The following is a 14,380-nucleotide window of genomic DNA, read 5'->3' on the forward strand; positions in this document are numbered from 1 at the left end:
CGAAAAAATGTGGAAATAACAAAACAACTACGTAAATTATTTTAAAATGTTTATTATAGAAATTTTAATTATTGCGTAAAGTAAATACACCTTACAATTGTTTGTAGTCCATGATATTTTGAAGTATTAAAGCATCTCAAAACTGCTTGCGTAATTGAAAATTCATAATAATAATTGCAAATATTAATAGTAGATAGATAAAGATATACTAATTTAATAATGTGTGTGATGTTAAATTTCGAAATTTATAACCCTAGACACAAACCAGTTGAGTTAACAGAGTTATGTTTAAAAGTTTACATGACACCGTTAAACATTGTAAATCAAGGAAAGTGTATTCAAAATGGAATAATAACCACACGGTTGAACCTAATGTACCACTAATGATTGAAACGGGAACTAATCTCCCGTTTTTTCCAAAAACTATAAATGTCAAACATAGTTTTATACTTTTGCGGAATTTTTAAAATTTAATTATTATGGATGGACGAATCTAAATTCATGGAAAACGGGAGATGATGGGCAGATGGAACTTGCTGGAATTTATAGCCAAGGTGTTTTTCTATCATAACCCATGGTCATAACCCTTAACAGTGCGAGTTTTGATAGAGAAATTAAAATTTTTCGGAAATTTAAATTTCTTGGGAGGATGATCTAAATTTCTTGGAAATGGGAGAAGATGGGCGGATGAATCTTGCTGGAATATTTAGGTAGGGTGTTGGTCTATCATGGTCCGTGGTCATAACCTTTAACAGTGCGAGTTCTGCTAGAGAAATTTAAATTTTTCGAAAATTTAAATTTTTTTGAGGATGATTCTAAATTCTTTTATAACGGGAGAAGATGGGCAGAAGGAACTTGCTTGAATTTATAGCCAAGGTGTTTTTCTATCATAACCCATGGTCATAACCCTTAACAGTGCAAGTTTTGGGAGGAAGTATTTAAATTTTTTGGAAATGGTAGAAGATGGGCGGATGAATCTTGCTGGAATATTTAGGTAGGGTGTTGGTTTATCATGGTCCGTGGCATAACCGTTAACAGTGCGAGTTCTGATAAAGAAATTTAAATTTTTCGAAAATTTAAATTTTGTTTGAGGATGAATCTAAATTTCTTGGAAATGGGAGAAGATGGTCTATCATGGTCCGTGGTCATAACCTTTAACAGTGCGAGTTCTGATAGAGAAATTTAAATGTTTCGAAAATTTAAATTTTTTGGAGGATGAATCTAAAATCCTGTATAACGGGAGAAGATGGGAAAATTAAATTTTTCGAAAATTAAAATGTTTTTGGAGGATGAATCTAAATTTCTTGGAAATGGGAGAAGATAGGTGGAATGAACTTGCTGGAATTTATAGATAAACTGTCCCACTATGATAATCTGTGGTCATAATATTTAACAGAGCGAGTTTTGATAATAATTTTTTAATTTTGACCAAAATCAAAATTTAATATACTTGGGAGGCTGAATCCGAATTCTAGGAAAACGGGAAAAGATGGGCGGATGGAACATGATGGAATTTATAGATAGGCTGTTAGTCTATCATCGTCCATGGTCATAACCTTTAACAGTGCGAGTTCAGAGAAATTAAATTTTTACGAAAATTTAATTTGGAGAATGAATCTAAATTTCTTGGAAATGGGAGAAGATTGGCAGATGAATCTTGCTGGAATAGTTAGATAGGGTGTTGGTCTATCATGGTCCGTGGTCATAATCTATACCAGTGCGAGTTCTGATAAAGAAATTTAATTTTTTCTAAAATTGAAATTTTTTGTTTTGTAGTTTTTTATCAAATAAAACTATAACATTTCAAATAGCAATAAACCAACTATATTTACAACACTGTTATTAATATTTTCCCTCATAAATTCCCATATACATTTCATATAACTGTATGTTGAATAAATTTTAAATTTATTGAATAAGGTGAAAATAATAATTTTTATAAAAAAGGTTAAGGTTTGTGTCTGTACTATTGGAATTTTCAACACCATTAGAATTCAACTAATGGTGAATAGGGTGAAAAACTATATATTTTAAAATAAAATTAGTATTCTAAACATGAAAATAAACATTCTGGTGTAGGCTAAGGGTTTAGACTACTGAACTGTAGCCGAACTACATCGGTTCGAATCTCAGTGGAGGCAAAACAATTTTATTGAAAAAAACAAGTAAGAGAGCTATATTCGGCTGTGCCGAATCTTAAATACCCTTCACCAAATTATACTTTAAAATAAAAATTTTAAATATTTTTAGGTAAACACAAATTCAATTTTATTTTTCCAATTTTTTGGAATTTTTTCTCGAAATTGTTTTTTAATTTTTTTTAAAATTTAGTGAAAAAAAATTTGGGTTAAAAAAATATTTTTTCGATTGTAGGTCCAACTTACTATGGTCTTATATACGTCGTTGCAAAGGTCTTTGAAATATCTATCATTAGATATCCATACAGATATAGGTCAAAATCTTGTGTAGAACAACATTTTCTGTAGAAAATCTTGTCTATAACAATATTTTCTGTAGAAAATCTTGTCTATAACAATATTTTCTGTAGAAAATCTTGTCTATAACAATATTTTCTGTAGAAAATCTTGTCTATAACAATATTTTCTGTAGAAAATCTTGTCTATAACAATATTTTCTGTAGAAAATCTTGTGTAGAACAACATTTTCTATAGAAAATCTTGTGTAGAACAACATTTTCTATAGAAAATCTTGTGTAGAACAACATTTTCTATAGAAAATCTTGTGTAGAACAACATTTTCTATAGAAAATCTTGTGTAGAACAACATTTTCTATAGAAAATCTTGTGTAGAACAACATTTTCTATAGAAAATCTTGTGTAGAACAACATTTTCTATAGAAAATCTTGTGTAGAACAACATTTTCTATAGAAAATCTTGTGTAGAACAACATTTTCTATAGAAAATCTTGTGTAGAACAACATTTTCTATAGAAAATCTTGTGTAGAACAACATTTTCTATAGAAAATCTTGTGTAGAACAACATTTTCTATAGAAAATCTTGTGTAGAACAACATTTTCTATAGAAAATCTTGTGTAGAACAACATTTTCTATAGAAAATCTTGTGTAGAACAACATTTTCTATAGAAAATCTTGTGTAGAACAACATTTTCTATAGAAAATCTTGTGTAGAACAACATTTTCTATAGAAAATCTTGTGTAGAACAACATTTTCTATAGAAAATCTTGTGTAGAACAACATTTTCTATAGAAAATCTTGTGTAGAACAACATTTTCTATAGAAAATCTTGTGTAGAACAACATTTTCTATAGAAAATCTTGTGTAGAACAACATTTTCTATAGAAAATCTTGTGTAGAACAACATTTTCTATAGAAAATCTTGTGTAGAACAACATTTTCTATAGAAAATCTTGTGTAGAACAACATTTTCTATAGAAAATCTTGTGTAGAACAACATTTTCTATAGAAAATCTTGTGTAGAACAACATTTTCTATAGAAAATCTTGTGTAGAACAACATTTTCTATAGAAAATCTTGTGTAGAACAACATTTTCTATAGAAAATCTTGTGTAGAACAACATTTTCTATAGAAAATCTTGTGTAGAACAACATTTTCTATAGAAAATCTTGTGTAGAACAACATTTTCTACAGAAAATCTTGTGTAGAACAACATTTTCTATAGAAAATCTTGTGTAGAACAACATTTTCTACAGAAAATCTTGTGTAGAACAACATTTTCTACAGAAAATCTTGTGTAGAACAACATTTTCTATAGAAAATCTTGTGTAGAACAATATTTTCTATAGAAAATCTTGTGTAGAACAATATTTTCTATAGAAAATCTTGTGTAGAACAATATTTTCTATAGAAAATCTTGTGTAGAACAATATTTTCTATAGAAAATCTTGTGTAGAACAATATTTTCTATAGAAAATCTTGTGTAGAACAATATTTTCTATAGAAAATCTTGTGTAGAACAATATTTCTATAGAAAATCTTGTGTAGAACAATATTTTCTATAGAAAATCTTGTGTAGAACAATATTTTCTATAGAAAATCTTGTGTAGAACAATATTTTCTATAGAAAATCTTGTGTAGAACAATATTTTCTATAGAAAATCTTGTGTAGAACAATATTTTCTATAGAAAATCTTGTGTAGAACAATATTTTCTATAGAAAATCTTGTGTAGAACAATATTTTCTATAGAAAATCTTGTGTAGAACAATATTTTCTATAGAAAATCTTGTGTAGAACAATATTTCTATAGAAAATCTTGTGTAGAACAATATTTCTATAGAAAATCTTGTGTAGAACAATATTTTCTATAGAAAATCTTGTGTAGAACAATATTTTCTATAGAAAATCTTGTGTAGAACAATATTTCTATAGAAAATCTTGTGTAGAACAATATTTTCTATAGAAAATCTTGTGTAGAACAATATTTTCTATAGAAAATCTTGTGTAGAACAATATTTTCTATAGAAAATCTTGTGTAGAACAATATTTTCTATAGAAAATCTTGTGTAGAACAATATTTTCTATAGAAAATCTTGTGTAGAACAATATTTTCTATAGAAAATCTTGTGTAGAACAATATTTTCTATAGAAAATCTTGCGTAGAACAATATTTGCTGAATAAAATCTTAAGTATAACTATACTTTCTGTTGAAAATCTTGAGTGTAACATTTTTCTATAGAAAATCTTGTGTAGAACAATATTTTCTATAGAAAATCTTGTGTAGAACAATATTTTCTATAGAAAATCTTGTGTAGAACAATATTTTCTATAGAAAATCTTGTGTAGAACAATATTTTCTATAGAAAATCTTGTGTAGAACAATATTTTCTATAGAAAATCTTGTGTAGAACAATATTTTCTATAGAAAATCTTGTGTAGAACAATATTTCTATAGAAAATCTTGTGTAGAACAATATTTTCTATAGAAAATCTTGTGTAGAACAATATTTTCTATAGAAAATCTTGTGTAGAACAATATTTTCTATAGAAAATCTTGTGTAGAACAATATTTTCCATAGAAAATCTTGTGTAGAACAATATTTTCTATAGAAAATCTTGTGTAGAACAATATTTTCTATAGAAAATCTTGTGTAGAACAATATTTTCTATAGAAAATCTTGTGTAGAACAATATTTTCTATAGAAAATCTTGTGTAGAACAATATTTTCTATAGAAAATCTTGTGTAGAACAATATTTTCTATAGAAAATCTTGTGTAGAACAATATTTTCTATAGAAAATCTTGTGTAGAACAATATTTCTATAGAAAATCTTGTGTAGAACAATATTTTCTATAGAAAATCTTGTGTAGAACAATATTTTCTATAGAAAATCTTGTGTAGAACAATATTTTCTATAGCAAATCTTGCGTAGAACAATATTTTCTATAAACAATCTTGTGTATAACAATATTTGCTGAATAAAATCTTAAGTATAACTATATTTTCTGTTGAAAATCTTGAGTGTAACATTTTTCTATAGAAAATCTTGTGTAGAACAATATTTTCTATAGAAAATCTTGTGTAGAACAATATTTTCTATAGAAAATCTTGTGTAGAACAATATTTTCTATAGAAAATCTTGTGTAGAACAATATTTCTATAGAAAATCTTGTGTAGAACAATATTTTCTATAGAAAATCTTGTGTAGAACAATATTTTCTATAGAAAATCTTGTGTAGAACAATATTTTCCATAGAAAATCTTGTGTAGAACAATATTTTCTATAGAAAATCTTGTGTAGAACAATATTTTCTATAGAAAATCTTGTGTAGAACAATATTTTCTATAGAAAATCTTGTGTAGAACAATATTTTCTATAGAAAATCTTGTGTAGAACAATATTTTCTATAGAAAATCTTGTGTAGAACAATATTTTCTATAGAAAATCTTGTGTAGAACAATATTTCTATAGAAAATCTTGTGTAGAACAATATTTCTATAGAAAATCTTGTGTAGAACAATATTTTCTATAAATAATCTTGTGTATAACAATATTTGCTGAATAAAATCTTAAGTATAACTATATTTTCTGTTGAAAATCTTGAGTGTAACATTTTTCTATAGAAAATCTTGTGTAGAACAATATTTTCTATAGAAAATCTTGTGTAGAACAATATTTTCTATAGAAAATCTTGTGTAGAACAATATTTTCTATAGAAAATCTTGTGTAGAACAATATTTTCTATAGAAAATCTTGTGTAGAACAATATTTTCTATAGAAAATCTTGTGTAGAACAATATTTCTATAGAAAATCTTGTGTAGAACAATATTTTCTATAGAAAATCTTGTGTAGAACAATATTTCTATAGAAAATCTTGTGTAGAACAATATTTTCTATAGAAAATCTTGTGTAGAACAATATTTTCTATAGAAAATCTTGTGTAGAACAATATTTTCTATAGAAAATCTTGTGTAGAACAATATTTTCTATAGAAAATCTTGTGTAGAACAATATTTTCTATAGAAAATCTTGTGTAGAACAATATTTCTATAGAAAATCTTGTGTAGAACAATATTTTCTATAGAAAATCTTGTGTAGAACAATATTTTCTATAGAAAATCTTGTGTAGAACAATATTTTCTATAGAAAATCTTGTGTAGAACAATATTTTCTATAGAAAATCTTGTGTAGAACAATATTTTCTATAGAAAATCTTGTGTAGAACAATATTTCTATAGAAAATCTTGTGTAGAACAATATTTCTATAGAAAATCTTGTGTAGAACAATATTTTCTATAGAAAATCTTGTGTAGAACAATATTTTCTATAGAAAATCTTGTGTAGAACAATATTTTCTATAGAAAATCTTGTGTAGAACAATATTTCTATAGAAAATCTTGTGTAGAACAATATTTTCTATAGAAAATCTTGTGTAGAACAATATTTTCTATAGAAAATCTTGTGTAGAACAATATTTTCTATAGAAAATCTTGTGTAGAACAATATTTTCTATAGAAAATCTTGTGTAGAACAATATTTTCTATAGAAAATCTTGTGTAGAACAATATTTCTATAGAAAATCTTGTGTAGAACAATATTTCTATAGAAAATCTTGTGTAGAACAATATTTTCTATAAACAATCTTGTGTATAACAATATTTGCTGAATAAAATCTTAAGTATAACTATATTTTCTGTTGAAAATCTTGAGTGTAACATTTTTCTATAGAAAATCTTGTGTAGAACAATATTTTCTATAGAAAATCTTGTGTAGAACAATATTTTCTATAGAAAATCTTGTGTAGAACAATATTTTCTATAGAAAATCTTGTGTAGAACAATATTTTCTATAGAAAATCTTGTGTAGAACAATATTTTCTATAGAAAATCTTGTGTAGAACAATATTTTCTATAGAAAATCTTGTGTAGAACAATATTTTCTATAGAAAATCTTGTGTAGAACAATATTTTCTATAGAAAATCTTGTGTAGAACAATATTTTCTATAGAAAATCTTGTGTAGAACAATATTTCTATAGAAAATCTTGTGTAGAACAATATTTCTATAGAAAATCTTGTGTAGAACAATATTTTCTATAGAAAATCTTGTGTAGAACAATATTTTCTATAGAAAATCTTGTGTAGAACAATATTTTCTATAGAAAATCTTGTGTAGAACAATATTTCTATAGAAAATCTTGTGTAGAACAATATTTTCTATAGAAAATCTTGTGTAGAACAATATTTTCTATAGAAAATCTTGCGTAGAACAATATTTTCTATAAACAATCTTGTGTATAACAATATTTGCTGTATAAAATCTTAAGTATAACTATATTTTCTGTTGAAAATCTTGAGTGTAACATTTTTCTATAGAAAATAAAATAATTTTCTATAGAAAATCTTGTCTATAACTATATATTTTGGACATGTTGTGTATAACAGTATTTTTTCTATAGAAAATCGTATGAAAAACAGCATTTTCTTTAAAAATCTTGTCTATTATAACAGCATTTTCTATAGAAAATCTCGTATTCAACAGCACTTTCTATAGACAATTTTGTGATAACAGATGACTGTTTACAACATAAAGCTACAGTAATATTAAAATTTTAAGTACTCTGGTGATGAAGAAAGTAATTTTCTAATACTATTTTAATACGGAACAAAAATATAATTTTCCATCCCTGTATATAAGATTAAAAGTAAATCTTAAAATAGGAGAACACATATGGAACCGTAACAGCAAATCAAATATAGAATCGTTTACATAATCTGTTGAAATTTCATAAAATTTTATAGAAATTGCAAACGGAATGACAAATTTACATATACATATGTATATAGCCATGCCACTTATGATGAAGGGTATTAAAAGAATTAAACACAACAATCGAACAAAAAGCTTTTTCTGAAATGTTTGTTATTTACTTTCATGTTTAAAAACGGCTAAAAAATAGAATAACAATATGGGAGTCAAGGCGAATTGTTTAGACAAGTGAACTGTCAATTCACTTGTGATTGTTGTGGCGAAAAATACAACAAACCCAAAAGCAAAAACAACAACAGGCAACTTTGACAGTTCGACTATCTTTTAACAAAAACAAAGTACCTGTTGTTTTTGTACATGTTGTAGTTCTGTCGTCACCTTCTATAGATTCGCCTTGCTGGGAGTGGTTGCGTTGCTCAATTATTTGTTGACAATAGCAACAAACAACAACAAAAATGAAATAAGCGCAAAAGCAACGTGCTCAAACAACGTGGTTGTTGTTTTTGTACAATATGTGTTCTGTGCAGTGTTACCATATGTTAAGTTTTCCCTTTTTAGCAAGGTTTTTGAGACGCAAAAAGTTTTATTTTTAAAAAAATATTTTTTTTGGAATATTGATATCAATAAGTTGAACCGATGATTTCAAAATGATAGTCCCCAAATTCATTCACTAAATGGGGAGATTGATTTGAATATAGTGTCTCCAGCACTAAATTCACATAAATTATCTCAGTTTGATTACATATATGTACGAATTGGGTTTTGTAATTTTAGTATGTACTTAGAAATAAAAAGTTTTCTTCAAAAAACATATAGCAACACTGGTTCTGTGTACGCGTGAGAGAGTTGCTCTTTTGAGAACACATTATAAAAAGCTCTCTCTCAAGGCGAATTTATATACTAGGTGGTGTTGATAGCACAGCTGATTAATGCTGTTTGAGCTGTCAATTATCCTGTGATTGTTGCGGCGAATGCTACAACAAACGCAAAAGTAACACAAACAACAGGCAAACTTTGACAGCTTAAACCACATAAACAAAAACAAATTGCAAGTGGTTTTTGTAAATGTTGTACTTGTTGTAGAATCGACACCACCTGGTATATAAATTCGCATTGCTGAAGATTGACAAAAAAACACATACATACATACAAATAAAGATTTGTTTGTTATTATACATATATTTGCATGACGTCATGGAAAACAATAACAAATTACATTGTGTTTTGGTTTTTTTGGTTATATCTCAGCCCAGGTCCAACTTACTATGGTCTTATATACGTCGATGCAAAGGTCTCTGAAATATCTATCATTAGATATCCATATTGTCTATATTAATGACTTAGTAATCCAGATATAGGTCAAAAATAGGTAAAAAATCGAGGTTGTCCTGGTTTTTTCCTTATATCTCAGCCATTTGTGGACCGATTTTCTCGATTTTAAATAGCAACCGAGCCGGAAGAATTCCGGAGATATTGATATATGAATCATGTATGTATGTTATTTGGGGGCTTCGGAAAGTTGATTTCAACACACAGACGGACAGACGGACAGACGGACATGGCTATATCGATTCCGCTATCTATAACGATCCAGAATATATATACTTTATGGGGTCGCAAATGAAAAATGTGGAAATTACAAACGGAATGACAAACTTATATATACCCTTGCCACTCATGGTGAAGGGTATAAAAAAAAAATAAAACTACTTGAATAGAATAGTAGAAATGAATTTCAAAAAAGTACCAATATAAGTGTACTGAAATTTGGCCCTTTTTACCCATTTGTATTTGACTTCCGAATAGCATGTTGTGGATTCTTTTTTGTGTGGTTGGAAGAATATTTTATCTTTTTTTTATTTTTAAATTGAATAAATAATATCAAATCTCCGTTTTTATCCCGTTTTTTGTCCCCTTTTTGTCCCCCGTGAAGAAATAATTTTCAAAAAAGTACCTAGTAATACGTACTATTTGAAAATAATAGTTCATGGAATTGTTAGTGAGAAAATACATTTTGATAAAAAAGTACCAAAAAAGAAAACAATTTTGAGGCCTTAGGAATTCGAATTTCAAAAAAGTACCAAAAAGATTTCTAGTTTTTATTGATCTGAGCCAGATACATTCAATATAATATTTCTATGTTTATTTATGTAGGAGATATACATGTTAACAGAGGGTTCTACGGGGACTATTTTTACCCCATATGGCCACTTGAATTTTGAATTTCAAAAAAGTACCAAACACCTGTCGGCTCTTTTTTTGATTACAGGCGGACGCATTTAAAATATTATTTCTAAGTTTATTTGTTTTGGAGATATAGAGGTACAGGTTTTACCCGTTTTTGCCCCATTTGTCCCCCTTAACGACCGAATTTCAAAAAATCCCTTCTTAGTGGATCTACATATTGTAAAAGGAACCCATTACCCGAATTTCAAGTTTCTAGCTTTAGCGGTTTGGGCTGTGCGATGATGAATGAATCAGTCAGTCAGTCAGTCAGTCACGTTACTCTTTTATATATATAGATTGATACAGTCGAATAAAACACACTTGTGTGTTAAAACAGTCTTCATGCATACATATTTGTGGAAATATTTGAAAAAATAATTGACAATTACATGGAATTTTGCAAAAACAAATTTGTCTAATTACTTGGCCGCCATTGTATATGGGACGATTTAAAATAGCAACCGAAATAGGAATATACCCGATATATGTATGTATCAATCATGTTTGTAATTTCAGTTTTTTCATAAAGTTTTTTATTTTACTTAACAATTGTATTCAATCTTTATAAATATTGGGAAGGGTAATAAGATTCGGCACAGCCGAATTTAGCTCTTTTGTTTTATATTTGTGGAGGTCTTGCATTAAGAAGAGATGTTATACATATTTTATCACTTACAATTGTATATGTATGTAGGTTCCAATTTTATTACAAATTTTTTTAGGTTTGTTTGCATTGAAAAACATAAATATATGTATCATTTTCTTATAAAATAAGTTTTATAATAACATTATTGTTTTAAAGAGCCGATCGCATTTTGAAACATTTGCGTTAATAGTAAGGTATTTAAAGCATTTGTTGATGTATTAGCATTCTGTTTAGTTGGAGTTCCAACTGTTAAATTGGGAAAACCATTTAAAACCAGAGGTAAATTGGCTGGATTTGTAGTCAAATTTGATAAGTTAAGTGCGGCTTTTGAAGCATTTTTATTCTTCATTTTGAGTTTCTTCTTAGAAGAAACTAAGCTTTCAACAGGTGAGTCGGAAGATTCCTCTTCTGATTCTGTTGCAGATGTTTCGGAATCAGAATCGTCTTCAGTTTCGTCACTACTGTCATCACTATCGACTTTAGAGCTTTTCTTTTTTGTAGCAGATACTTTACGTTTTTTAGATTTTTTTGTTTTAGTTTTGGTTTCGATTGCCTTTGCATGTTTTCTTTTGAGTTTATTTGCTTTGTTATTGCCAATTGATGAAAAAGGTGAATCGACCTGCGGCTTAGGAATGCTATCACTAGGATTTGTTTCCATTTGTTTTGCGGCATTAAAATTTTGCAACTGTTGCATACAAAATTCCATATACAATTGCAGCATTGTATTTAAATTGGCCGGTTGTGGGCACGTGCGATAGCCATGATATGGTCCAGAGCAATTTTTACAAATCATTTGGCATTGAAATGAAGTGTGACCCTGTAAATATAAAAGAAAAAAATATATTCCACAGTTATAACTTGCTGGTAAATTATTATCGCTTACTTTTTTACCGCAAATCATGCATTTTTCTGCAGTCTTTTTAGCGGATTTCGTAGTCTTTTTATTTAAAATCGTTGTTTTAGCTTCTTCTTCTTCGATTTCACTTTCAGTGTTTTCGTCGTCTTCACTTTCATCTTCTAATACGATTTTATTTTCCAATTTTCCAATGCAAACAACATCATCTTCTGAGCTAATTTTCTTTTTTGACGTTTTAGTTTCTTTTTTTGCAACTTGTTGTGACTTTGACTTTTTTTCAACTTTTGCAGCTGGAGGCGCACTAGCTTCTTCATCGGAAGATGATGATGATGACGACGATGATGATGGTTCTGGTACAGTTTTTAACTTTTGAGCTGCCTTTACTGGTGTTGAGTTTACAGGATTGGCTTTAGGTTTTAGTTTAATATTAAGTGGTGACGATGATGGTTTTGCCGCTTTCTTAACTACTGCTGGTTTTTTAGTAGTCTCAGGTTCTTCATCGCTTGAAGATGATTCACTAGATGATGATGAACTTGAGGATTTTCTTTCTTGTTTTAATTTTATTGTCAGAACTTTTTCCTGCTTAATTTTAACATTTGTCTCAGTCTCAGTTTTAGGTGTTTCAGCTACTCCAGCATCTGATTTTGCAATTGTAGACACAGAATTATTCCTACTTCTGGAGACAGAGTTATCTTTATCATTCGCCTTAGGTAAAGACGCATTTTCTACAGGTTCCTGCAAGTTCTGTGCATCAAATTTATTAATATTTGTGTGTTCCTCGTAATATGGTTCATTATTAATTTGCTCTATTGGTGGTATTATTAGCGGATTGACTGGATGTTTTCTAATCCAGGGAAAAATGCCAGCTCCATCAACATTTCTGTTATTATTAAAATTATTGTTTGCATTGTTATCATAGTTCCAATTATTCGATTCATTATTAATGTAATCATTGTCAGCAAATTTTGGGAAATTTCTTTCACTTCTTCCTGAAAAGCTATTACCATTATTTTGCCTTTGATTATTTCTAGGGCCTCTACCATTTCGCCTTCCTCTACCACCTCTACCACTGTTATCATTATTATTCCAATTATTATTATTCATGTTGATGCACTATATATTAATGTACGCCAATAAATTTAAAAATATATTTTTGTAAATAAAACACTTGCACGTGTTGATGTATTTTGTTGTTTGCTATGCTTAGGAAGTGTTCGGAAAATTACCATCTCTAATATACATATTAGAGATGGTAAAAAATATATAAATAAAATTTCGAATTGACAATTACTAACTGAACTGATCAAGGTGCATGTAATAAGGTGCCATCGGCAGCACAGCTGATTACTGAAATAGCACGCACAAATGTCAAACTACATATATAAAAAATATCCGCCCGTACGCCCGCATGTCAAACTCTATATATAAAAAATAAGTGAATTCGCCTGTATTTATTTCAATTCGCCACTGCTGTCACCTTGTTAAATACGCCTTGGAACTGATTTAATAAGCATGAGTGAATAATAGGAACTCATTTATATCCATAAATCACTAAAATCAAGGCGAATTCATATAAGGTGACCTCATAAGCCCAGCTGATCATCAGCTGTTTTGCCCAAACTGTCAAAATTGTTGGCTTGTTGTTTACTTTCTAGTGCGCGCCAAAAAATTTAAAAAGTGAGAAAAAGCTTAAAGTTTAAAAAGTGATATTAATAATAATAAAATCAATTTTAAAATATGCGTGTGTGCACTTATTGTAAATTTAAATATCCAAAGGGAAGTGGAACTTTGTTCCGCGTACCTAAAGATGAACTAAGTCGGAAGAAGTGGAGTGAAATTTGCCGAGTAAATCTCTCGCCACACTCCCGTATTTGTTCCAAACACTTTTTGGCTTCCAGTATTAAATTTCTTTTGTTCACCACGCGTTTGAACTCTTCATCGATAATATTACCATTCTCCACAAGAAATAAAACAATAAATAAAAATAAATATAAATCTTTCACTGGTTTGTTGTTAAATTCCAGTTTATTATTAAATTCGCCTTGCTTTATACACAGCTGTTTTTTTGACAGATTGGGCAAGAAAGCAAAAACAAAATGTATGTTGTTTTTGTATTGTTGTACTTGTTGTAGGGATGAGGTCACCTTATATGAATTCGCCTTGACTAAAATGTTAAACATATAAAAAAACGATTCGATCTCAATGTTGATATTGGTTAGATATTTTTTTTGGAAACTGTCATGTCAACATTTTTTCAAATTTGAAATATCGGTGTCGAAATTTTTTTTCTGCGTATCCTGCTTTCGGCCTCGGACCATTATTGCCCAATTCCGGGAAAATTAAAAAATCGACAAGAAGCCCAATATATAAGTAAGATCACTTACACATTAGGCAATTAGTTGCACAAGTCTTCTGTGCAATTTTTATGTCAGAGATAAA

General features: G+C 28.5%; 1 protein-coding gene across 1 annotated transcript; it reads right to left on the reverse strand.

Annotated features, from left to right (window-relative positions):
- Positions 1-11,197: 11,197 nt before the first annotated feature.
- mbm (mushroom body miniature) lies at positions 11,198-13,132 on the reverse strand. Its single transcript, XM_065500528.1, has 2 exons — positions 11,969-13,132; positions 11,198-11,902 (listed from the first exon to the last, which is right to left on the reverse strand). The coding sequence occupies exons 1-2, from the start codon at positions 13,043-13,045 to the stop codon at positions 11,228-11,230; spliced, it is 1,752 nt and encodes a 583-aa protein (XP_065356600.1). The 5' UTR covers positions 13,046-13,132; the 3' UTR covers positions 11,198-11,227.
- Between the last annotated feature and the right edge of the window lie 1,248 nt (positions 13,133-14,380).

This window comes from Calliphora vicina, chromosome 2 (genome assembly GCF_958450345.1).
Source record: "Calliphora vicina chromosome 2, idCalVici1.1, whole genome shotgun sequence".
Lineage (NCBI taxonomy): Eukaryota > Metazoa > Arthropoda > Insecta > Diptera > Calliphoridae > Calliphora > Calliphora vicina.

What these genes read in the sequence shown, in the direction of transcription:
- mbm (XM_065500528.1), bottom strand. Translation starts at nt 13,045, where the DNA reads ATGAATAATAATAATTGGAATAATAATGATAACAGTGGTAGAGGTGGT. An exon ending in GCATGATTTGCGGTAAAAAA is followed by an intron (nt 11,903 to 11,968) that starts GTAAGCGATAAT and finishes TTATATTTACAG; the next exon opens with GGTCACACTTCATTTCAATG.